This window comes from Leptidea sinapis, chromosome 12 (genome assembly GCF_905404315.1).
Source record: "Leptidea sinapis chromosome 12, ilLepSina1.1, whole genome shotgun sequence".
Lineage (NCBI taxonomy): Eukaryota > Metazoa > Arthropoda > Insecta > Lepidoptera > Pieridae > Leptidea > Leptidea sinapis.
In genome coordinates this window covers 4,311,320-4,337,141 of record NC_066276.1, presented here as the reverse complement: position 1 = coordinate 4,337,141, position 25,822 = coordinate 4,311,320, and the positions used below count along the sequence as shown (strand labels likewise).

At 34.8% G+C, this 25,822-nt stretch overlaps 1 protein-coding gene across 4 annotated transcripts in view; it reads left to right on the top strand.

Moving 5' to 3' along the window:
• LOC126967192 (tachykinin-like peptides receptor 86C) overlaps positions 1-25,822 on the top strand; it is a 100,240-nt gene that overhangs the window by 32,831 nt on the left and 41,587 nt on the right. For all 4 annotated transcript variants that reach the window (XM_050811670.1, XM_050811671.1, XM_050811673.1 and 1 more), the window contains exons 2-3: positions 7,400-7,603; positions 22,941-23,136. In XM_050811670.1, coding sequence (XP_050667627.1) covers positions 7,517-7,603; positions 22,941-23,136 — 283 coding nt within the window. In that variant the 5' untranslated portion in view covers positions 7,400-7,516. The remainder of the gene's footprint in view (positions 1-7,399; positions 7,604-22,940; positions 23,137-25,822) is intronic.

Here is a 25,822-nt window from a genome sequence, read left to right as displayed (position 1 = left end):
CCAATACTGTAGACCAATGGGATGCTCCTTTGCACAGGATGCCGGCTAGATTATGGGTACCACAACAACGCCTATTTCTGCCGTAAGCAGTAATGTGTAAGCATTACTGTGTTTCGGTCTGACAGGCCCCGTAGCTAGTGAATTTACTGGGCAAACGAGACTTAACATCTTATGTCTCAAGGTTACAAGCGCAATTTAAGTGCCGGCTTAGAGCGGCGCTGCATTGTAATGGGCAGGGCGTCTCAATTACAATCAGCTGAATATCCTACTCGTCTCGTCCCTTATTTTCATTAAAATAACATCAGAGATATCAAGAGCCTTGTAAAATATTGAATCCGTATAAATTCTAGAACTGAAAACACATCTGAGTGCCAAGTGTAAGATCTTTTACCTATTCGATCGCGTAAAAGCTAACTTAATCACAAATTCAAATATTTTTATTCAAAACTTTTTTTTTCCTGCGACTAAATCCGTATTTTAATTCGTATAGTGCTCTCTCGGAAACTCTTAGCTTTCCGTAAGCCTGGTGAATACAAAATCGCCTGAACCTGGTGGCGCAGGCGTCCCGAATACCCCAAATTAAAATGATGCAATTTATCGTTTATTACAACAAAACGATATGTAATTTACTTTTAATATACAAATGATTTAAGTTTTCTTTAGTGTTAATTCCGCCAATATTTGTTTTTTAAAACAATTCGACACGTGTTTCGCCTCTTGTAGAGGCGAAACACTAGACTAAAGTCTCGTGCCAGATTTTGGCGAGACAACACGTCCTGAGAATGCCTCGTGTAGAGGCGAAACACGTGTCGAATTAATTGAATTAAGTAACTATAATGCAGAGCGTTTTGACTCAATTTCTAAAATGTATAGTGATTGTAATTGTCACTTTTCCACACGCCCTTCAGGCAAATAAAGTAACAGTAAAGCAATTGCTCAATCTGTCAGGGCTCCCACTACTCCTGTTATTAAAAATCAACTCTCACAAACAATTTCTTCACATAAGAAACATATTAAGATTTATAGCGATGAACTAGGAAGAAATATGGGGTTGATTTTGCATAAAATTAGTAACGGGCAGTTAGTATCAAATATTTGTATGCCAGGGGCAAGTTACTATAAAATTATAAAAAGAATTCTTAGTGATACTCACTGCTCTAATACTTCTATTATTGTTATGATTGGGAGAAGAGGGAATTTAAATAAAAATGTTCTACAAAAATTATACCATGAGTTAAATAGTTTAAAAATAGAAAATCTTATAATATTCACACTGCCATTCATACATAATTTGCCACAGGAAAACAAAGCAAGAGACAATTTGAATAATATGTTAACCCTATTGTCTCATTCAAATTATGTGACATATAATGGTAATTTATTATGTAGTAACATACACATAATTGATATTAATAATATAATTAATCATAAATGTAAAATGTTGACATTTGATAGGTTACACCTATCTAATTTTTATAAAAGACAGATAGCTAAATCGCTATCCTTTTATTTATTTTATAACTCAGCCAATTATTTGAAAACCCGGTCCCCTGCTTCTATTGAGCAGTCTTATAGTTCAGTTTCTGGTTTGGAATATGTTCCAAATTATTTAAACTAGTCAATAAGACAATAGGGGACTCCTCTAGCAATATAAATACACAGTGTACAAGTAATAGTAAACATAATAATTGTAAAGTTATAAACCTGATGCACCAAAATATGCAAGGATTGTTAGGTAAAGAACTGGAACTGGAGTTACTAATGAACCATGAAAATATTGATATCTTATGTCTTACTGAACACTGGCTTAGAAAATATGAGCTCATTTTTAACTCCAGTGGTCATCGGGTGGCAAGTGTGTTTAGCAGAGAAAAGGCAACACGTGGCGTCTCTTATACTTATAAGTAAATCATTTAAATTTAAAGACCGTAAAGATATTGTGGGCCTCTCTGTTGAACGTACCATTGAAATAGCCTGTGCAGAGCTTGAGTGTGCCATTGTTGTAAGTATATACAGACCCCCCGATGCATTATATGAGTTATTTGAGAGTGTATTGGAGGAGGTTCTATCAAAATTATCAGAATCTAAGAAATATATTATGATTTGTGGTGACTTTAATATTAACTTATTAGAAAAATCCACCACAAGTATTAGATTCAAATCTTTGTTTAAATCATATAATTTATCAAATATTTTCTTAGAACCTACTAGAGTAACCAGCACCTCTAAAAGCTGTATTGATAATATTTTTACTAATTATAAACCTATTTCTCAATCAATAATTAGTAAACTGAGCTCAGACCACTTTGGTCAATTAGCCTCTTTTAATATTGCAGGGAACAAATGTACTTCAACTAAAAAGTTTATGTTTGTTCCGGTAAACAATAGGCGAATGGAGAAATATAGAGGCAATGTTTCAGAAAAACTCTTAAACTTGTATTTGAATTATAACAGTACTCCAAATGAGATGTATGGTAAGTTATTTAAAATAATTAAAACAGAGTTTGCTTCTATATTTACTTCAAAGACAATCAACTCGGGTGGTCTCTTGTCATTTAACAACTGGGCAACAGCTGGTATTCATAGGAGCAGACAACGGTTATATGAGCTATATAGTGAGAGATCATCATGTAATCATGATGCATCTTTCCTTGTATATGTGAAAAATTATTCAAAATTATTTAAGAAAGTATGTTCTATTGCTAAGTCAATGCATATTAGGGAAATAATTAAAAATGCTGCAAATAAAATAAAAATGACTTGGAAAGTTATTAACTGGGAACCTGGAAGAGCGAAAGACTGCAAGTTTGAATATACTCTAATAATAAACAATACAAAAATCCACTCTGAGCAGGAAGTAGCTTCTGCTTTTGAGAATTTTTTTTCTGACATTCCAGTTTCCATCTCAAGCACCCTTGTCTCCTCCACCAGTGTTGCCGAGTCACTTCTTTTGGAAAATCTTAAGGAATGTAAACAAAATTTCAAATTCAGTGTTGTTAGCCCAGCAGAAATAATTAAAACTTTCAGATCCTTAGAAATGAAAAAAACTGCTGATATATGGGGCATATCTGTAAAAATAATAAGTTCTGTTATTGACGTCATAGCACCATATCTAGCACTAGTTTTTAATAGCTGTATTGAACATGGCGTGTTTCCTGACCTTCTGAAGTATAGTAAAATTACACCAATATTTAAATCGGGACTCACTTCTGACCCGAATAACTGTCGCCCTGTTTCGGTGTTGCCGACCCTAAGTAAAATTTTTGAAAAAATTATTTTAAGCCAAATGCTTACTCACTTTAACACTTATAAGTTACTTCATATAAAACAATTTGGCTTTACTAGGGGACGCTCGACTACGGATGCAGGTGTTGAACTCATCAGGAATATTTTTGAGGCCTGGGAGGAATCACAGAATGCACTTGGTATCTTCTGTGATTTATCTAAGGCTTTTGATTGTGTTCAACATTCAACGCTGGTCAGGAAGCTATGCCACTATGGTATAAGAGGATCTGCACTCGATCTTCTGATCTCATATTTAAATAATAGGATTCAGAGGGTCGAAGTGAATGGCAGGAGATCTCCTGGGACTCCTCTCGGTATACGGTATACTCGGTATACGGTACACCGTACACCACAAGGGTCTATTCTTGGACCCTTCCTCTTCCTAATTTATATAAATGTTCTACCTAACCTTGTAGAAAAAAAACACAAGGTGGTATTGTTTGCGGATGACACTTCACTTATATTCAAAGTGAAACGAAGCCAAGTTTTATATGACGAAGTAAACAATGCTCTATCTGACATCGTGTACTGGTTTAGCGCCAATAACTTATTGTTAAATAATCATAAAACCAAATATATTAAATTCACCGCGCCAAATGTCAAAAATGTAGATGCGAATATTTTATTAAATGGTGAGGTGGTAAAACCAGTGAAATCTGCTATATTTCTTGGCATTACTCTTGATTCCAAATTGCAGTGGGGCCCCCATATTGAAGGATTGGCAAATAGGCTTAGTTCTGCAGCATATGCGGTTAAGAAAATCAGACGGTTAACTGACATAGATACGGCGAGATTAGTATACTTTAGTTATTTTCATAGTATTATGTCCTATGGTATATTGTTATGGGGCAGTGCGGCCGATATTAATACTATATTTGTGCTGCAGAAGAGGGCTATTCGCGCGATTTATAACCTAGGTCCTAAAGAATCAATAAGAGAAAAATTTAAAGAAATAAACATTTTGACTGTTGCTTCTCAATACATTTTTGATAATGTTTTGTATGTTCATAAGCACATTGAGGAATTTTCTAGAAACTGTGACATTCATAATGTTAACACGAGGAACAAACATAAACTTGTTATGCCTACTACTCGGTTGGGTCGAGTTAGTCTTTTGTTGGGCGATGTATATGCTTCTACAATATGATCCCAGAAAATGTACAAAACAAATGTGTTACGAAATTTAAAAGAATTGTTAAAGAACGTTTGTGTGGGAAAGGTTATTATAGCATAAACGATTTTCTTAATGACACCACGGACCCTCAGGCTCCTTAATTATTAATGTTTATTGTACAATATTACATTGTAATCCATATTTTATATAAAAAAAAAGCCCGCTGAGTTTCTTGCGCCCATTCTTCTCAGGTCTGAGGCAGTCTCTTTTGAATGGGTGGTAGATTTTGACGTTCAATAAGTGATTATAAATCCTATTTTGAATAAAAATATTTGAATTTGAATTTGAATTGTTTCAAAAAATAAATATTGGCGGAATTAACACTAAAGAAAACTTAAATCATTTGTATAATTATGGATTTCCGCAAAGTAACGCCTAATTCAATAAATTTACTTTTAATATATTAATGATATATATAAATTCGAATTACTATATTATAAGAACAAAATAAGAAAACATAAGAAAAATAAAACTTTTTCAGTAAACAAATCTATTTTATGTATAAACTCGTAGAAGTTCAGTGGATTATCAAATTCAAATTCAAATATTTTTATTCAAAATAGGATATAATATCATTTTTTGAACGTCAATAACTACCACTCATTGAAAAAAGACTGTCCCAGATTTGAGAAGAACGTGTGCAAGAGACACTCACTCTTGGCACTCCGTATGTAGAAGGCAAGGATCGAACCGAGAACACGGCCATGAGAGCCACTGCTTCTACCTATTACGACACCAACGTTTTTATATTTATGAATCACAATTTAAAATTGACATGAAAGTATTGAGTCTACACACAAATTCGGGTTTTTTGCTGAAATGTTTCTTAGAATTGGTAATGTAAGTAGGGGAGGATAAATCTTGACAATGGATACCTTTTCGTTAAGGTAAAGTTGGTCGACAATGAAAACGATATTAAGTTATAACACAATAACTTGGTTAAGTAAGTTCAGTAAGAAGTGCAGGTAAACTTAACTAACTTTATTTCTATTTAGTTATAATGTACTACTATTTAAAGTACTATATAAAGCATCAAAAATAGTTTTAATTAATATAAGTTTTTTTTTATTTATTGTTCAAAATATACAAGAAACAATTCATCAATTAAAAAGCCATCCTCATGAAACTTAAGTGTTTATGTGAGGAATAGCGAGTGCACTTATTCTATTTTAAAATATTTTAATATTAAATAATTGTTATTCTAAACATATCTAATTAAAGTCGATAATAAACATGACTGAATCAAATAGCAAAGGAGACAAAGCAAAATAAAAACACAGAAAAACAATAGAAAAAATGATACAATGAGACACCCACGCTATGCTCATTAGTAATAGGCATTTCCTAGAGTATGTGGCCATGATCAGCGGCAATCATTCCCAAGAAACGTCTCTTACATAGACCTTAAAAGCAATGATTTTGTATTACTGGTATCTCTAATAGAATGTGGCAAGTCACTTACGATTTTGGGTAATATTTAGTTCTAGTATATGATGATTTAAACCGCACAGAAAAAAATCAAAAATATTTATATTACAAAGCATATCATCCCTAGACGTCATACGATGAAGCATGTAGATTTTTTAATAAGGACCCACTGGAACTACGCCGGAACCAACACGATTATACGCAGGATTCTAAATAATTACAATAATTACTATGATATTCTAGACATCTTCATGTTAGAAAAGGATAAATTGAAGGGTGCGATTATTAAATTACACCAGTCTAAAGCAGTGCTGTACTCATTTTTTTTAAATATATACATATTATTATCAACTAATCACACTCATACGCTTTCACACCCACACACAAACATGCACACATAATATAAGAAACACAAGAGGCAGTTGTTCTGTAATACAGCTTGTTGTAAAACTATTATAAAATAACATTGTCAATATGAGTAATCTATAATAGCATTAAGAATTATGTTTTATATTATTAATTATTAGCGCTGTAACGCTGTGAAACCTGCATGGTGCATGAACCTCTAAACTGCATATGAATTCCCGGTACGTGTTGCTAGGATGACACGTTATGATTTCAACCGTTATGAAAGACATTCCTACCACTGATATATATAATAATATGTTCTCCTGGTGTCTATGTAGTAATACGTCGTGCGCTTGGAGTCAGAATATATTTAGGTATACTCGCGCCATACTTAAGACAATCTCATCTTTAACTATGATCGCCTGGTACCAAAACATTGTATTATGATTCCTATCTCATTATCTCCCATCTTAAAAATATTATGAATTGATGTGACTGCTCTTTGTACTGTCGCTTTTTCGTTTCATCGACTTTCAAGTCACAATGATAATAAAGAGGTTTTCACTTCAATAGTATGCATATTTCTGTCTCATTCTTTGCCGGCTTCATCCTACACATTTTTGTATTTGTGTCTCTTACCTGTCGTTTTTTCCGTTGCATCCGGTTTGAAATCACAGCGATTCTAAAGAAGTTTCACTTGAATAAATAAATAAATAATATTTGTATATAATTCACCCATCACCTACCTACCTACATTTTACAACCGGCTAACAAGGAGTTGCGGGTTGCTATATGTATAAAATATAGTTGTAATCTAATTTAATAACATTGTGGTTCGTCACATTTTAATGGTGATGAGACATTCTAGCTTGATTATTCTGTAACCGCTTTAAGCCAGCATAGTTTTTTATTGTCTACTCTATTATAATAAAATAAAAATTTTGTTAATTTCGTTCTAAGGTTCTAATTAAAAGACACGGGCAACAAATTATAAATAAAAAAATAGGAGAATACAAAATTGTTGAATATGATACTTTATATATTTGTGGGCATTGCAGCTTAGCATCTTACCTTATTCCGATAAAAAACTATTTCCAAATAAAATTTAATTAAATAATAACTTTGATCAGTTAAAATATTCTAATGTACAAATTTTTCTTTCAGATTTAATGGAATTTAAAACATAGGTTCGCGTAACTAAAGCAAGACCCAGTTCAAACATTGTGCATGAAATCCATCACTAAAATGTGATTCAAATTTGATATATTCAAGCAAATCAACATGGAGTCTACAGCTACCACGATCCAAGATGACGATGGGGTTTTACAAAGAAACGCTATCGAGATTCCTCATTCAAGTGATTTTGAGGTAAAATATCTCAATAGTTATTATTTATTTATTTATTCATTTATTCATGTATAGGAAACATGTATTACAAAATAATTTCATTTTTTTCAAAATGTACAGATATATTTGCGGCCGTATTGCTTAAGATACCATCCCCAGAATTTATTGAAGTGAAAACTGTCGTTAAAACTAGCAATATAATCCGACACTGAATTTTAGAATTTCATGTTATATTAATTTTGTTTAATTTTAAAGCAGCAGAAAGAACTCTAGAAACCGTATTAGATTCGTCTGCAGTTATGTATGAAACGGAATCTTTTAAGATCTCCACGATTAAGAACAATGTTGCCATTGTTAATATATAATTTGTATGCAATTATAAAAAGAGTTGAAATTATACAAACAACTTATCATTAAAAATATTTATTTGTAATTTTCTTAGAGCAAAAACTTAGCTTTCACTAAATCTAAAGCATGTCATCATCAGCCGGAAGACGTCCACTGCTGGACTGGGGTCGCCCCCAAAGATTTAACGACGATCGGTCCTGCGCTGCCCCCATCCAACGTATTCCGACAATCTTGACCAGATCGTCGGTCCATCTTGTGGGGGGCCTATCAACGTGGTGTTAGTTTGTGGTAGCATTCTCGCAGCAGGGGATTCTGAGCTCCCTGCCCCGTCGCGTCGCTTATGTGGCTGCTACCGTGGCCACCACGAGCGGGGCCGCCGGGGACTGGGGCCCGGGGCCTTACAGTGTCTGCCATGTTTTGGGAGGTTTTGCCATAATCGCCAAGCTAGGCCATCACTATATTTCCATATGATGATTGTATTAATTGGTGGAGGAAATCACTTACCACTAAGCTCTAGCATGGATCAGTGATAAGATCCCAATTTGTAATAAGTTCATTTCAAGGCACAGAAATCTAAGCAATTCCAAAAAACCTTTTACTGAGTTATACAAATTCTACAAGAGTTTTAAATCTTTTTGAATGTCGAATGAAATCTCTTTTGCCTTTATTTGTTATCCTTTTGTATTTAATGTCGTCCATTTTATAGCAAACGGGTTTTTGTTCAAAAGCTTGTCTTATTTTTACTATTCTGTAAGCCGTTGAATGCCTGCAGCAATAAATAATATTTTCTTATCTTTTAAAAATATATTACAATTATTGTTTTTGTTTTCTCCGTGATATAAAGAAAGTGGTTATAATGATAGCAAAAAAAGTGGTTATAATGATAACCCCAAATACATCACTAGACACCATCAACCTAAGTCACTTTTTTTTAACCCAAAATGCTCCTATGAAATTCTGGGTGCAAAAAAGTCATTAAAAACACAAATAGTTAATTAACGGATACGATGATTTCAATACAACAGTTATAAAATATGTCGCTACCATAATAGCCCCAGTATTAAGTTACATTATGAATCAGTGTATCGAATATGGTATATACCCAGATAAAATGAAACTAAACCATAATAAAATCTATTTTTAAAAAAGAAGACAAACTGGATATGCAATTTTACAGGCCTATCGCCTTGATTTTAATCTTATCAAAAGTTTTTGAAAAATTTATACACAAAAACATGTATTCTTACTTTGAAACCTTTAATATTTTGACTAAGGAGCAAGTAGGCTTTAGGAAAAATAAGTCTATCAATGAAGCAATTTATAACTTTTTGGAAACGGTAATGACTAGTTTAGAAAATAAAAAAACGAGTGACAGCAATATTTATGGACATGACTAGAGCTATTGATTATGTCGACCATTTAATACTAATCAATAAATTAGAAAAATATGGCATAAGAAACAATGCTCTTAATTTAATTAAATCATATTTATCTGGTAGACAACAATTAACAGAAATAACTAAAATAAATCTTATCACTAAAACCAAAATGAAATATTTATCAGAAGCAACATTTGGCGTGCCCCAAGGCAGTATTCTGCGACCACTGCTTTTTCTTATTTATATAAATGACCTTCCTCAAACGATTAAGGATCCAATGGTCCTATTTGCAGACGATAGTACTGCCATATTTATTGACAATAATCCATTAAAATATGAAAATTACATAAACAATTCGCTTAACGAACTAATAGAGTGGTTAAATTATAAAAATCTAAAAATCAATCTAAATAAAACATGCATGACGAAATTTGCTTATAAAAACACACAATCTTATGAATTTAATATAAATTATGACGGTAATGCGATTAATGAAGAGAAGTCCACAAAATTCTTGGGTATTTATCTTGACCACAATCTGTCATGGAGAACATACATAGATTATGTCATTAAAAAACCAAATAGGTTCTCATTTGCTCTACATATGCTGAAGAAAGTAGTTGATGTGACTGCGGTGTTAGTAGCATATCAAGCGTATGTAGACAGCACTCTGAGATATGGGATACTATTATGTGGTAATGCTCCAGGGATTTATGAAGTATTCAAAGCTCAAAAGAAATGTGTCAGATCTGTCTGCTCACTAAAAGCAACCGAATCATGTAAACCTCACTTTATTAAATTAAATATTCTTAGCATGCCATCAATATATATTTATGAAGTAGCAGTTATGGTAAAGAATAATATCAATAAATATGAAACGCTAATTTCGAAACGAAACGACAACAAATCACGACATTTGAAGTCCAGAACAGAGTTGTATCGAAACAGCATCTTTTGCATGGGACCAACAATTTACAATAAGCTACCTGACAATAAATAAAAAATATATTCTACTTTAAAAAGTCACTCAAATCTTACTAAATAAAAAAGCATACTACTCATTAAAATATTTTCTTGACGATAAATAGTAAATAATAAAAATTAACTTCAACTGAACTCAATATCATTGTGTAGCTAATGACATTATATTATAAATTAAAATGAATAATTCTATGAAATAATAACTATTGTATGATTAATGTCAATTTTAGTTTGCTTGGGATGTATATATTTTTTTCTAGTATAGTACAGTATATAATAAATGTTACAGAAATTAAAACGTGAACTGACTATGTATTCCACTATAAGTTTGCATGCCTTATGGGTTAGGATAAGAGCACCTGTTAATTGTAAGCCAACAATATCTTATTATTACCTTATCTTGCAAATAAAGATGATTTAATTTGATTTGATATTTACAGACACGTATCAGCTGGGACCTATTGCATAACAAAGTACAATCTAAAACTATAACTCGTTTTGGTTGTAAAATGTACTTTTATGTTGCATAGAAAAGTAATAAGTGGCAAAATATCAGAACTAATAACTAATATAATAAGTGTACTTTACTCATTTCTGTTTCCATATGAAGCTAATACGTTGCTAGAAGTATAGTTTATTGAATTCATCAGCACAAAAGAAAAGGGGAGTCCGAGGCCCAAGGGTGTCGTAAGAGGCGATTAAGGGCTTTTTAAAAGTGGGTGAGTCACGCTGCCGTCTTATGATATCAGCACAATTGGGCCAGACTCGTCCGGATTAATTATCACACTAGCCTAGTACCGCTATGTTTTGCATAGGTTAGTGTCAAGGACCGTAGGCCTATCGAGTCCTCTCTCGAGAAGGTCGCGGAATGGGGTACATTAAATCTTGTCCAATTTAACGCCCAGCAGACTCAAGTTTGCGCGTTAACCACTAAAAAACCCCATTTATCGTATCACCGCTCTGCGATAACACTTCCCTAAAAGCCTCGCCTAGTATCAGAATACTGGGTCTCGAAATCTCGAGCGATTGCCAATTCCGTGGCCATCTGGAGGGCAAAGCCAAATTGGCTTCGAAGAAGCTGGGCGTCATCAATAGAGCACGGCAATACTTCGAGCCAGCCCACATTCTAGCGCTCTACAAAGCGCAGGTCCGGCCACACATGGAGTATTGCTGTCATCTCTGATCTGGCGCATGATTTCCATTTCACCGCGTGCAACGTAGAGCAGCTCAAATTGTCAGGGACCTAGTGCTCTGAGAACGGCTGGATCACTTGGCGTTGCGCAGAGACGTCGCTTCAATGTGTGGTCTTCTACCGCATTTATCACGGTGAGTGTTCCGAAGAGCTGTTTAACCTGATTCCTGCCGCCGAATTCCACCTTCGCACGACACGCCACAAGGTAGGATATCATCCCCACCATCAGGATGTGTGGTGGTCCTCCATAGTGCGGTTTTTAAGGAGCTTTCTTCCATTTACTACAAAAACTGTGGAATGAGCTTCCTTGTGCGGTGTTTCCGGGACGATACAATATGGGTACCTTCAAAAAAAGCGCGTACACCTTCCTTAAAGGCTGGCAACGCTCTTGTGATTCCTTTGGTGTTGCAAGAGAATGTGGGCGGCGGTGATCACTTAACACAAGGTGACCCGTACGCTCGTTTGTCCTCCTATTCCGCAAAAAAAGGATAGACAACAAAGTGAGACAGTAAAATTCGAGACTCGATTGAAGACACAAGTTTCTCCCGGCACTGGTCGACGTTTTTCCGAGAGAGACCTACATGGCCCGTGTATACGGCATCACCAGTGCTGTCGTCTGCATAGCAATGTATGTTGGAGGTGTCCAACATATCATTGATATGCAGAAGAAACAGCGTGGGAGATAGCACACAGCCTTGGGGCATTCCAGCGTTCACGTAAACAGAGCTCGCCTAACAGTCTTCTGTCTGAACTGTACTTCAGGCATAGAGCTCTGACACCGTGGGATGGTCGGCAATTCTTTTCCGTTGTCGAGTTGGATGCGAAAAGAGCGCACAGGAGCTCGGCTTTCTCTTTTGCCATATGGGCCAGGATGTCATTCCTCATGTGCAAAGGTGGCATGGACGGCTGGTTGAAGTTACCAAGAGCAGATTTCGACAACGACCAGAACTTGCGTGTTCCGGTCGGGTAACTGGAAAGCTGCTCGCCGATTTTGACGACGTGCTTAGACTTCGCTCGGGCGATTTTCCGCTTAAAAATCTGGAGGCACGGTTATATTTCCTCTTAAGAACTTTGCAGTTCGGATCCTATGTGCCCAGCGCGGCAACCCAAGTTCGATACGCCTGTTTTTTGTAGTCAGATGCTGCTTTAACTGACGCATCGAACCAGGGCTGTGATCTGCCACTGATCTGGTGCAAAGTCTGACTCTCCTCATGGTCATTGGTCGCCAGTCAGAGTTTTGATAGATTGAGGTTTGATCCCTTGAGGAGGATAGCAAATGATGCCTCCCACCCGTCAATTAAAACAGTTTGAAAATGTTCACCTGTTATTAAGAGAGTCCTTAATTCTATATATGGTATAGGTATACAAAGCGAAGGTCAGACCATTGCTGTCATCTCTGGTCTGGCGCACCCCAGTATCAGCTCGAACCATTTGACCATATTCAACGCAGAGCTGCAAGCAACGAATCGATCACATGGCGTTGTGTAGAGACGTCGCTTCATTGTGTCTTATATCACCTGATGATTCCTGCCACCTAATTTCAACTTCGCACGACACGCTACAAATGAGAATATCATCCCCATCATCTGGATGTATAGCGTTCCTTTTTTTCACGTACTACAAAGCTGTGGAATGAGTTTCCTTGTGAGGTGTCTGCAAGACGATACAACATGGGAACCTTCGAAAAAAGCATGTACACCTTCCGTAAAGGCCAGCGACGCTACTATGATTCCTCTAAACAAAACAACATAAGTCGTCACATGACATGAGACATTATAGTAAAAGTAGTCTTTCAAAAGAATACATTAAAAATATTACACAGGAGCCTAGTGAAGTAGATTTTAGGAAATGAGTTGAAGCTGAATTCAGTTATCAATTCATTTGATAAATTTCATACTTCTCTAAGTATAGAGTCGAGTTACCCAAATAAAGACCTTGGGGAAAAAACGCAGAGATGTGGACTTCGCAAGATATCGCACATTGGCGGAGCTCATTTTTGATATAATATTAATCACGAAAACAATTGTATTATTTTATAATCATATATATTCTCGCGTGACAACCTTGGAGTAGGCATATTTCATGCTCAGTTAACAATGAGTGCACTATTCAAACTGTAGCCAAGCATAATAAATCCGGAGTGATTAAGCATAGAAATCTTAAAGAATTGTTTATAAATGAATGTAAATTATTCAATGACGTAATTATAAAGTTTATTATAAAAAGGCCTATTAAACTGATTCGTACAGCCAAATTTCAGCATCGCACCAACTTTTACTATATATAATACTGAAATAATATTATCCTCAGAGCATGAGTGTACAATAAATGGCATACTGTTAGATTGCTCGTACGATCATTTTCCAGATGCAAAAAAAAGAAATTGCGTCTGCAAATTGACTTGTTTGACATCTGCAGTCCCACAAGGATTATAAACAAACATGTCCTACTATGTTATGAAATCATCAGGGAGATACGTCGATTACTATTTCTGTATCCAATTCATGGGATACAATACATATTATTCAGTTTGTTTGTTTGATGATTGTTACATCAAAATGTAATATTTGATGTTTCACTATTAATTAAACTAATAACTAAACTACTTAATTTAAAGAAATATTTATTATTACTGTTCATTGTCAGTACATTTATGAAAATTTAATATGCGTCCACAAAAATCGTCACCTTATTGCTCTTAATAGTGATTTTCATTATTGTAACACTAGAAAAAAGGGATTACTTGTAACTAATTCTAGTAAGCTTCATAATATACATTTATATAAAATTTATACAATAGCTTTAAGAGTAAATGTATACCTACCCTTTTATAATAAAGTCCCAGCCACAGTTCAGGCATTATCTATAAATAAATTTAAATGTTTTATTATAAAATAACGTAAATCATACTACTCCACAGCTGAATATCTAAGTGATCCGATAGCCTGGGACTAGATTATGTTTATTTTATAGTAATAGCAATACAATATTATTGTATATTTGACTAAAAAGACCGCAAAAAAAAATGCTGGGAGAGTTTCTTGCACCGCTTCATCTCTCTCAGAGCGCCATTTGTTTCCGAAGCGGTTGAAGTGTCTAGTATATTAGAATAGACATCAAAATGAATTCTATAGGAATAAATTTTGAGAAAATTGATTCCTTTTATGCCTTTAATAGCTCTAGCTCATAGCGACATAGGAATTAGAAGTAAAAAATTACCAAGAAAACAAATCTACCGCAGGTTAGTGTGTCGTTTAGTTTCACTGTTCAGTAGCGAATTGTATCATTGCAAATATATTTATAAACTGAAATTTTAAGGTTAAATAAGTTACGCATCTGTCTCTACTCTGTAACTAAATATAGTTTAAATAAACATACTTATCATAAATATGAATATGAGAGTTGAGAGAGCCGGTTTATGGGATAGTATTTATAGTATAGTTGTCTTTATTAACTTTTCAGACTACGTAGTAAGCTAGCTATCACTATTTCATTGATATTTTCATAATTTTGTGAATAAAATTAGTCACAAATTTATTATTCACGATGTTTATTGTTGTCAAATATTGAAATATCAATTTCAATTTTTGACCTGTGTCTTCCAGTACGTGATCGTCATTCGATTAGGGCAGCGCAGGACCGATAATCGTGTGAGATGTTTGGACATTGGAGCATTGGACGTCTTCCGGCTAATAATAATGATGTTCAAGTTTTGAGTTCATCTAACAAGGGTCTCACGATTATAGTCGAGCACGAGGCTTATAGTCTGGGTCTAACTGATCAAGAAACAATCCCGCGGTTGTCATGATATTTTTAACGAAGTTGGAGTGCTTTTAATTTTGTCTTAAATTGCTAGAATGATGATGAAGTGTGTGAGCCCCAAGCTTGCCCAGTAAAAGCATAAAATGTGAATGCATATCCAAAATTGATAGCATATCTCTTTCAAAGAATAAGTCTGGCAATTCAAAGAGAAAATGTTGCCAGCTTAGGCTTTACTGCAGACTATGACCTAAGTACTGTTAATTATTTATAATTAGGTGATAGGTTGAATATATTTTTTTTTTGTTTAAAATAATTAGAACGTAATTTAAGGCTTACAACACTGGGCTACTGTTTGTAATTATTATCAGATTGAACGTAGTTTTAGTTGATCACATGTTTGTTACAGTTCAAATCAAATTATATCAAAAATATTTTATTTCGTAGGTAAATTGCATTACACTTGAAATTTGTGATTTTTTCATACGGCTCGTTCAGGAAGCAGGCAAGGCTAGGCAGGCTCTTCCTTCGAGAAGAACGAGCACGAAACTCTAAGGTTGCTCTTTTGAAAACAGAATGGTAATTCTGTTTATTTAAGTTTATTTAAGTTCTGTAAGTTAAAAAATACCTGTAATTAAGGTGATACCTTGTTCAATTAAATTTACAAATAATTTCAATTACAATATATGCAAAGCTACAGAATACACAAACGTCAATTACTAAATAATAATAAACCTTACACGATTAAGTCAAAAAATCAGTTCACCAAACCTTATAAAAAATAAATGAACTAAATTGCTCATTTGCTGCAGCTTATTAATATTGTCCGAAGAAAATTAGCCACATTGCTATCATACAGTTTGATGGAGCAGTACCGTTTATAATTATGTATATGTAAAGCCCAACTTTATGTGTTACAGGCAAACTTATATAATCACAGAACTGTTCAACCAATTCCATTATTTTTCCATTAGTTCGACTGAATAATTCCATGTTACGCATTATTTTCTGGGAAAAGTAACAGTATTTAATAAATCCAACCGAAAGTTCTAAAGCTTACTCGATATGGATGTTATAGATTGGGAATTCGGGGAAAACCGTTCCCATTATTATCAGGCTGGTGACATTATAAAGGAACTAATTAATAAAATATTGGTTTCAGCTTCTTTTAACCGACTTCAAAAAGGTATTCAATTCGATCGGTATTTTTTTATCTATGTACGATTACTCTGAGATTTATAAATGTTTACCTCGATGATATAATTGTTTTTTGTATACGGCTTGATTGGGAGATTTTATTCAGGTTGATTATATATTATAATTATAAACTGACACTAAAAAGTAAAAAATAAAAAAAAACTACGTTTAAAAAAACCGACCTCAAAAACTGAAAAGTATCAAATAACTAAATATTTAATTTCATACACCTTTACCTTTAATCAATAAAATACTATTATTTTTATGTGCTACATATTGTAGCTTTGAAGTTGGTGCCAAGCCAAATGTAATAGTAAGTACCTACACTCGCCACGCGTGACTTGGTCTAGAACAAAACAACCCAAGCGGACAGACACGCGTGGCCAGACAACCTTAATATTTTGTTGAGGGCTTGGCACCGATTCAAACCCAATCAATAGGTAGCACATATAAATAATAGCATTTTATTTATATTAAAGGTAAAGGTGTATTAAATTAAATTTTAAGTTATTTGATACTTTTCAGTTTTTGAAGTCGGTTTATATCATCAACATTTCAACTCAAATCATGCTACGACAAGATAGATAAAGACATATAGTTCAAAAAAGAAGATAATAAGAAAAAATAAGAAATATTAGTTCAAACATTGCAACCAAATGATAAAGAGATACGTCTGGTATTATGTAATTATACACATAGAGGAAAAGAAGAAAAATAACATTTTTAGATAGAATCATTTTGGACAGGCGAAAGTAATATTACAAATAATAAAATGTATGTAAAAAAATTGTGCGTGTCAACTTCAACGCGTGACTGGAGATTACTCTTCGAAAACAATTATCTTAAAATATTAGACAAAGGAAATAAATGAATTCATACATTTATTTATAATATTACTTTAATTATGGCACATAAATTGCGAATATGATGGCAAGCAGATTCGTGAACGCGTGCGTTGCACATCTCGAGTAGCCTGTGGGCATGCTACACTAATAAATCTTACCACGGTTCTAGTATAACATCGCCTTCAGAGCCCTGTCGGAGCTGCGACGTCTTTGTCGCGTCAGCTATGTTTGCACACGCAGAGGTCGATAGCTTTAGCGCCGTTCTCCGCAAAAAAGCGGCTTCTCTACTCCGCCAAATACGATACAGCAGTAACAGCTTTTATCTGAAGGCCATAGCCGACAACGAGGACTTTCCGTATGTTGGACCTTCATAGTTATAATTATTATTACAATTAGATTATAAGTTTACTTACAATGGATCGTAGTTATCTGAAAAAAACGTTTTATTATTTATTTATTATAAAAATATATTTCTTACATCACATTACAGTAACATCATTGTGAAAAACAACAGAAATAAGTTTATGAAAACTTAAAATACGATACAAACATGAACATCAGAAGTTACGTGAGTTACGAATCTTCAAAACATTTCATTGTGCCATATTTAGTTGTTGAAACTAGATTAAAGTGGGCATAAAAAATACATAAAAGGCATTTATTTTCTCAAAATTGATTCCTTCCTTTAGAATTATTTTTGATGTAATTTCTAATATACTGACTACTATCGCTTCGGGAATAAATGGCGCTCTTAGAGATAAGAAGCGGCGCAGGAAACTCTCCCAGCATTCTTTTTTTGCGCTCTTTTTAATAAAATACACAAAATTGTACTGTCATTGTTATTGCTGTAAAATAATCATAATCTAGTCCCAGGCTATCCGATCACATACATATCATATCATAGCTGTGGAGTAGTAGGATTTACGACAGAGACATTTTTTATAAAATATTTAAATTTATTCATAGATAATGCCCGAACTAGAAGCCTACTAGAATTAGTCACAAGCAATCCCTTTTTTCTAGTGTTATAATATGAAAATCACTATTAAGAGCAAAAGGTGACGATTTTTGTGAACGTATATTAAATTTTCATAAATGTACTGACAATGAACAGTCATAATATTTATTTCTTTAAATGTTTCTTTGCGAGATTGTCTATAACCAAGCTTGTATATAGCACGAACAGCTCTCTTTTGCAGAGCAAACACTATATCAATGTCAGCAGCATGACCCCACAGTAAAAGATGAGTTCCTCTTTCAAAGATTTTACTACCCATCTATTTTTCGCACCGTGCGCTATATATAAAAAGATTTTTACGGAGTAAACTCCAAATATGAGCTTGATCATCAAAGGAAACACTTCATGCAACTATCAAAATCAAAAATATGCCTCATACAGCTCACAGCTGTTTTAAAAATTATAATATTTTTAATAATGTCTTTCAACTCACGGTTCTATTATGATTTAATATTCCATTGGGGCAGTAAATCCTCGAATAGGAAGAAGTAGTGTTTGTAGGCCCCCCATAAGATGGATCGACGAGATCGTCGATCGTCTTGACCAGATGGTCAAGATCACCGGAATAGGTTGGACGAGGGCAGCGCAGGACCGTTCGTCATGGCGATCTTGGAGCGATCGTTAGATTTCTTTGGTTAGGTAATCTAAAAAGTAAGTGAAGTATAAAAATGCTCATTTATAAAATAATACTAGCTGATCCGACAGACGTTGTTCTGTCACCTGGTGTTAAGTGATCACCACCGCCCACACTCTCTTTCAACACCAGAGGAATCACAAGAGCGTTGCCGGTCTTTAAGGAAGGTGTACGCGCTTTTCTTGAAGGTACCCATGTCGTATCGTCTTCGAAACACAGCACAAGGGAGCTCATTCCACAGCTTCGTAGTACGAGAAAGAAAGCTCCTTGAAAACCGCACTGTGGAGGACCGCCACACATCCAGATGGTGGAGATGATATCGTAACTTGTGGCGTGTCGTGCGAAGGTGAAATTCGGCGGCAGGAATCAGGTTGAACAGCTCTTCGGAACACTCCCCGTGATAAATGCCGTAGAAGACCTTACCATACCTTTTTACCTTTGACCTTTGAGTAAAATTTTCCCATACACGGGAACGTTATTACGTTTGGAACAATTGTACTAATTTTCAGCTTTTTGGGAATTTATGCACCTTCGAATGTCTAAATTGACAGGACTTTAATTGGTTGATGTGTGACTTTAATTTGGAAAGATATAACTTTAGTATATAAATTACTTATATCTAATTACGTTGTTACTTATATAAAAATACTAACAAATTCTATAGCATCAAGGTTTTTAACTTCACTAACATCCACTAGATTATAATCAATATAAATATATTTACTGAAACTATAATGAGAACCACATTTTGTCTATTCCGGCCTTATTTTAAAATTTCATCAATTTGTTCCTCGGCAATGGCATATCAGAATCTAGACGAAATGATAGAATTCCATTGTTACAATCCATAGGCAACCGACACGAGTCAATCATAATCATGTGACGAAACAATTTTAATTATTTATAAATTATACGTAATACGCTGCAAAGGTACATACAGCTGAAGCATTATTTGTTGATTGAGTCTTTGCAAATAAAGGTAATATTCACTGTGAAGAGTATTTAAAGCTTTTGATTCAAACTGCAGTACTTAATGTATCCCTCCAGAGCAAAGTTACTTTACGCTGTTCATTGGAATGAACATCAATGTCTTCGAGAGCGATAATTTAACTAGCTACTTAACTTACTTGGAATAGTGGTATTAAGTTAGTAGATACTTGATAAATTTCCTTAAGATTTCTGGAAAATTATCCTTTCAATGCATTGAGTTAGTAAAAAGTTTTTTCTAAGATGACTGACTTTTGATGTAAAATTGTTGAAATAGTTGGGAACGTTGCGGCTTTGGCCATCTCTGACGACATAGGGTTTCCGTGCTTAGCATATAGACATTAAGTTTTGCCATGAACTGCGTTAAGTAAACTCATTAGATACATGTTTCGATTTTTGTTTGTTATTGACTATGGAGGGTAGCGGTGAGAAGTATCATCTATTAAGGGGGAAAGGTTGAAAAAGTGTCCTACTGCTTTTAATAAAAGTTCAAAAAGCTTCCACAATGGCGCCGGTGTAGGCTCAGGGTATGGTGTGACGTGTGAATGTAGCAAATGTCAACGAATTGAAGTATGCCGAGTTTAAAAATTTGATATTATTGTCGACGTTATAGACGATAGTTAAATAGTGAAAATTTCAACAACTTACGTTGTACAAAATAATGTAATAAATATAACCTCAAAGAGTTATTATAGGGATATGTGTACCTGGAGTGATTACTATTAATGTATATTTAGCGCTTCTATTAAGATTTACCCTGATGCTACTGTGGCGCCACCCCAATTAATGCATTTTGGACACTATTTCTTATACCCAGATGATTCTCCTTACCTCTACCCTCCATACCTACGAGTAAAATCTTATATTCTAAGAAAAAATAAATATCGTTGATCTTTGAATCTAAAATCATTGCTCACTGACATTTGAAATCTGTTTTTTTTAATTATTTGGCGACAACCTCTTGTTCGATATGTCACGTAAGCAATTAATAATAATTTCGATTAAATTTTGAGAATTTATTATTATAGCACTATATTATTTCTCGCAAAGTATGTCGGCTTGGTCAAGTAGTGACTTGCAAGCATTATTGTCTAAACAATTTTTATGTTTTTAAAATAACAACCCTCACTTCTGGGATTAATACAAAAATAAAATTTGAAAACAATTTTTTATGAACGATGCGGGACTCGATGCCGCGACCCCTCGCGCTCCGTGCGAGTGCTCTTCCAACTGAGCTAACCGTTCGAGTGACTTATCGTTGACACAATCTTGTATGCTTTGTTCATCTCTCAGGTGGTGGCTTCATCTACAGGATCTACTTTACAATTGATAACCTGCACAACCCCAATATTTGCATATTAGGAAATTAACTTGAGATGTCGCTGTTGCAAATCTAAACAAATTTAAAAACATAACAAATTGAGTTCGAGTCCCGCATCGTTCACAAAATGTTGTTTTCACATTTTATTGTCTTTTATGTTTAAAGGTCGAAGCTAGCGCAATTACTTGCCTAAGGGCTTATATCTAATCCCTCAAATGATGAGTAAACGTTTTGGGTGTTTCCTAATTTTTTCTCATTAAAACATACGGCGCCTGATTGTATTATATTAGATAAGCATATTTGTTTAAAAACATATGTGTGTATTCTATACAAAGAGAAGCCAGAAGGTTTTAAACAGAATGTATCCAATAAAACTCGTAATGTCCTTCTGTAGAACTGCATCTTTTAGTAGAAATTATTACAGCATGTCTGTGAAAATATATAATAAATTGCCCATTGAATTGAAAGATTTACCTTTCAAAGTTTTTAAAAGAAAACTGCATCAGTGGTGAAAATAAGTGCTTCTATAGTTAAAATGAATTTTTCAATAGAAAATGAATTAGTCTATTTGATAATAATAGAAGTAAACTAGTGGGACCCGAGAAACGTAGTCCTGTCACACGTCTTAAATTTTAAACATCGGGCCAGCCGTTAGGAGGAGTTCACTAACATACACATGAGCAGGAGAATTATATTATATGGACGGAATTGAGAATCTAGACCAATCTCAAATTTACTGGAACACACAAAAAATCATCAAAATCTGTCCAGCCGTTTAGGAGGTAGTTCAATTGTGAATCTAAACCATTTTCGAATCCACCTGAAGACACACACCAATCTCAAATTCACTGGAACACACAAAAAAATCATTAAAATCGGTCCAGCCGTTTAGGAGGTATTTTAATTGTGAATCTAAACCATCCTCGAATCCACCTGAAGACACACAGAATGTTTCATTAAAATCAGTTCAGCCGTCTAGGAGGAGTTCAGTGACATACACACTCACAGAAGAATTATATATATAAAGATATACTTTTATGACATTGAATTTGTTAACATTATACATAGGTACCAAATGAATTATTAAGTTATTTACGTCTCATAATATAATATCTTTAAATTTTAATTTTATAAATATTAATGATATCATTGTGAAATCCGACATGTTTCGGTATAACAGTAGTGTATAGACAATTTTGTAACATATTTTGCATGTCAATTGACGAAACATATTGGATTATTAATGATGTTATGTTAACATCTTAAGTACAATGTTTCCTGGAAATAAAATTTCATTTCATTTCATTTCACCGCGACCCAAACTCTCTTTGTCCACAGTAATCATAGGAGCATGGCAACCGTGTAGGCTTCTGCCAAACTTGATGTGCGAAATGATTTAGGTGTAATTCAATGTTTTCGCTTCATTCAGTTATGCAAAATTCATTTAATGCAATTTCACTTCGCGTAATTCAATTAAAATTTAAATCAAAAATAATTCCGATGGATTGATTTAAAAGAGTGGCAATAATTTCTTGCTACTTCTTCTCATTAGCTCAATCCATGACGAAGTAGCAATAGATTCAATATGAAAAAAAAAATTTTTTTAGACATTATTAAGTGTTATTTCCGTGACCTACATGAATAGAGTGATTTTGATTTGAAGGAGAAATATATATGAATTTTCTGCTTTTACTCAGGTTGTGTACACGTGGGAGATGGACTTGAATCGAAGTCTACTCAGCGCGGCGACGATGCTGGTACCCCGCAGTACAGCTATCCCGACCTCGACCAACGCCATGTCCATGTGGGCGTACAACTCCTGGGTGTGTCTCTTCGGAGCAATGTTGGCCGTAGCCATTGGAGGGAATGCCATCGTCATATGGATTGTTACAGGTAATTCAATATTTTTCTCACTTAACATATTCAATGCCAATAACGATAACTGAACCGAAATCGGTGGCCTCCATACAAATGATCATCATCAGTCAGAAGACGTTCATTGGAGGACAAAGGACTCCCCCAAAGATTTCCACGACGATCGGTTCTGCGCTGGCCTCATCCAACGTATTCTGGAGTCTATCTTGTGGGGGCCTACAAACACTGTGTCTTCCGGTACGTGGTCGCCAATCGAAGACTTTACTGCCCCAACGGCCATCTGTCCTTCGAACTGTGCCCTGCCCACTGCCACTTCAGATTCGTAATCATAATACAAATGATCATCTACGCAATATTACGTAGTCAGCACCACACACAACAATATATTAAAAGGTGTCAATAATATATGCAATATTACGTATACTCGTAATTTTGCCACTATGAGTACTTAGAGCTCATTAGCCATCTCAATCTTTCATGTAGGCATTGAAATGCCTCCCCCGTGCCACCCCCTTCTTCGGTATCGTATTTACGTGAACATTTTAGGATCGCCGCAAGCATTGCAAGCAAGCCCATTGGAAAATTTCCATTATCTAGAAATATTCTCATTCACAGTTAAAAAGGTTGTTCAAGCTAAATCTAGCCGTTTTTTCTCCTGATTAAATAACAAGTGGAAGGAGTCTTCCTTTGTATATGAACTAAATTATTTCAAAATTGTTCACACTGATCGAAGTTTTGTATGATATTTTTTTATTTCGTGAATTTTTTTTATTATATGTGTTCAGCCAATGTGTTGAAATGTTTCAAGCATTCTTATCACGAAATTATTGTTCAAAACTTTTGAAGCAGTAAAGTTGCTACTTTTTAATTTTGTGTTTCATTTCAGGTACTATAATAATTCGTTCTAGCTATTTCGAAATCTAGCATTCAATGTGTTAAATTATGTTTATCTGACTATGACTTCTATTACATATATACATACACTCACGCCTTGTTCCCGTCTGGGTAGGCAGAGACAATAGAATGACAATTGCTTCTATCCTTACAAATCTCACGCGCTTTCTCTACATTATTACTCTTTTTATACATGCTCGCCGGTTGCTTCGGACCCTTCCTTTTCTCAAAACGTCCACAATTTGGTCGACGAATGTTATACGAGGTCTCCCGCGACCGACTTGCCCACACATACTTGCCTTATATATTTGATGCGTCATTCTTTCTTCACTCATTCGATCCACGTGTGAAAACCATTTGATGACTTCTATTAACTAGGTAACACTGAAAATGTTTAGAAAATGAAAAACAGCTTACTGTAGAAAGTTGCCAATACTTTTAATCTTTTTCGAAGTAATCTCCGTTCCTCTCTACACATCGTCGCATTCGATGGAGCCACTGAGAAAAACAGTGGGCCTATTCTTCCTTAGGGGTCTCTTCTATGGCATTTTCGTACGCTTTCACCGCACCTTCAGGGCTCGTAAAGCGAATACCTCGAATTTATCTTTAGTTCTTGGAAATAAAAGTCGCAGGGTGCCAGGTCAGGACTGTATGGCGGATGACTCATTATCTCGACACTTGCCATATTCAACAGTCCGTCTTGCAGAGTGCGCTGTAGCATTGTCGTGGTGAAGGAGGATCCTGCTTCGAGGGCGCTGCTGTAGATTTTTTTCCAAGGCAACAGCAAACAGCGATTGAAATACCAGTCTGCAGTAACTGTCCTTCCATCTTCTAGTACAACTGTCGCGAAATGACTCTTCCGACCAAAGAAGGAGGCAATCATCTTTTTTCCTTGACTTCTTCCTTTCTTTACCTTAGTTGGCCGATCCTCGAAAGGAAACACCAAATACAGCATTTGAGTCACCGCCGTTGAACTTATCTAACAATTGGCGACACCAGTCCATGCGAAGGTGTTTCTGGTCATCGGTTAAAGTATGGGGAATCCATCTGGTAAAAAGCTTCCTGACGCCTAAATATTCGGGTAATATTTTTTAAACTTGACTTATACCAATGCCTAGGCTAGCCCGTATCTGTTGATATGTCACTCTCTTATGTTCCCGTATCATGCGTCGCACACCACTGATGTTATATTCAGTAGTCGCTGTTAAAGGACGTCCCTCCCGCGGACAATCATTGGCATTGCTACGTCCACGCTTAAAGTCGTTAAACCAATTGTAATTAGTGGCACGAGATGGGGCTTCATTAAGAAATGCTAATGGCAGCCCATCATAGCTTTGTTGTTGAGTAAGCCCACAACGAAAGTCATAATAAATCATTGACCGAAAATTTTCTCGCGTTAGGTTTATTTTCACGTGTAACAAGAGTTTTAGATTTGCCGCCAATTCACAAAAACAAATGACGAATGAATGCAATATATTACATTAGGTGTCCTAAGAGTTCTATAATTAAAATTAAAAAAAGTTTTCATTAGCAATGTTTCTAACTGGCCAGTTCTAAAAATTTTCAGTGCTACCCACGTATTATTACTATAGTATACACGTACAATTTCTCATACACGATCTAAGTATTATTAATTTACAACTTTTCACTTTCATAATACTAAAACTATTTTTTTAATTTTATTTTGTGTATGAATTGTCTATTCTCTGTGTTTATTTGTATATTATGAAAATGACAAGTAAAAGGTTTTGTTTTGTTTTTATAGGTGAAGGACGTATTTATTATTTACTTGAGTTTAAATTTGGCTACT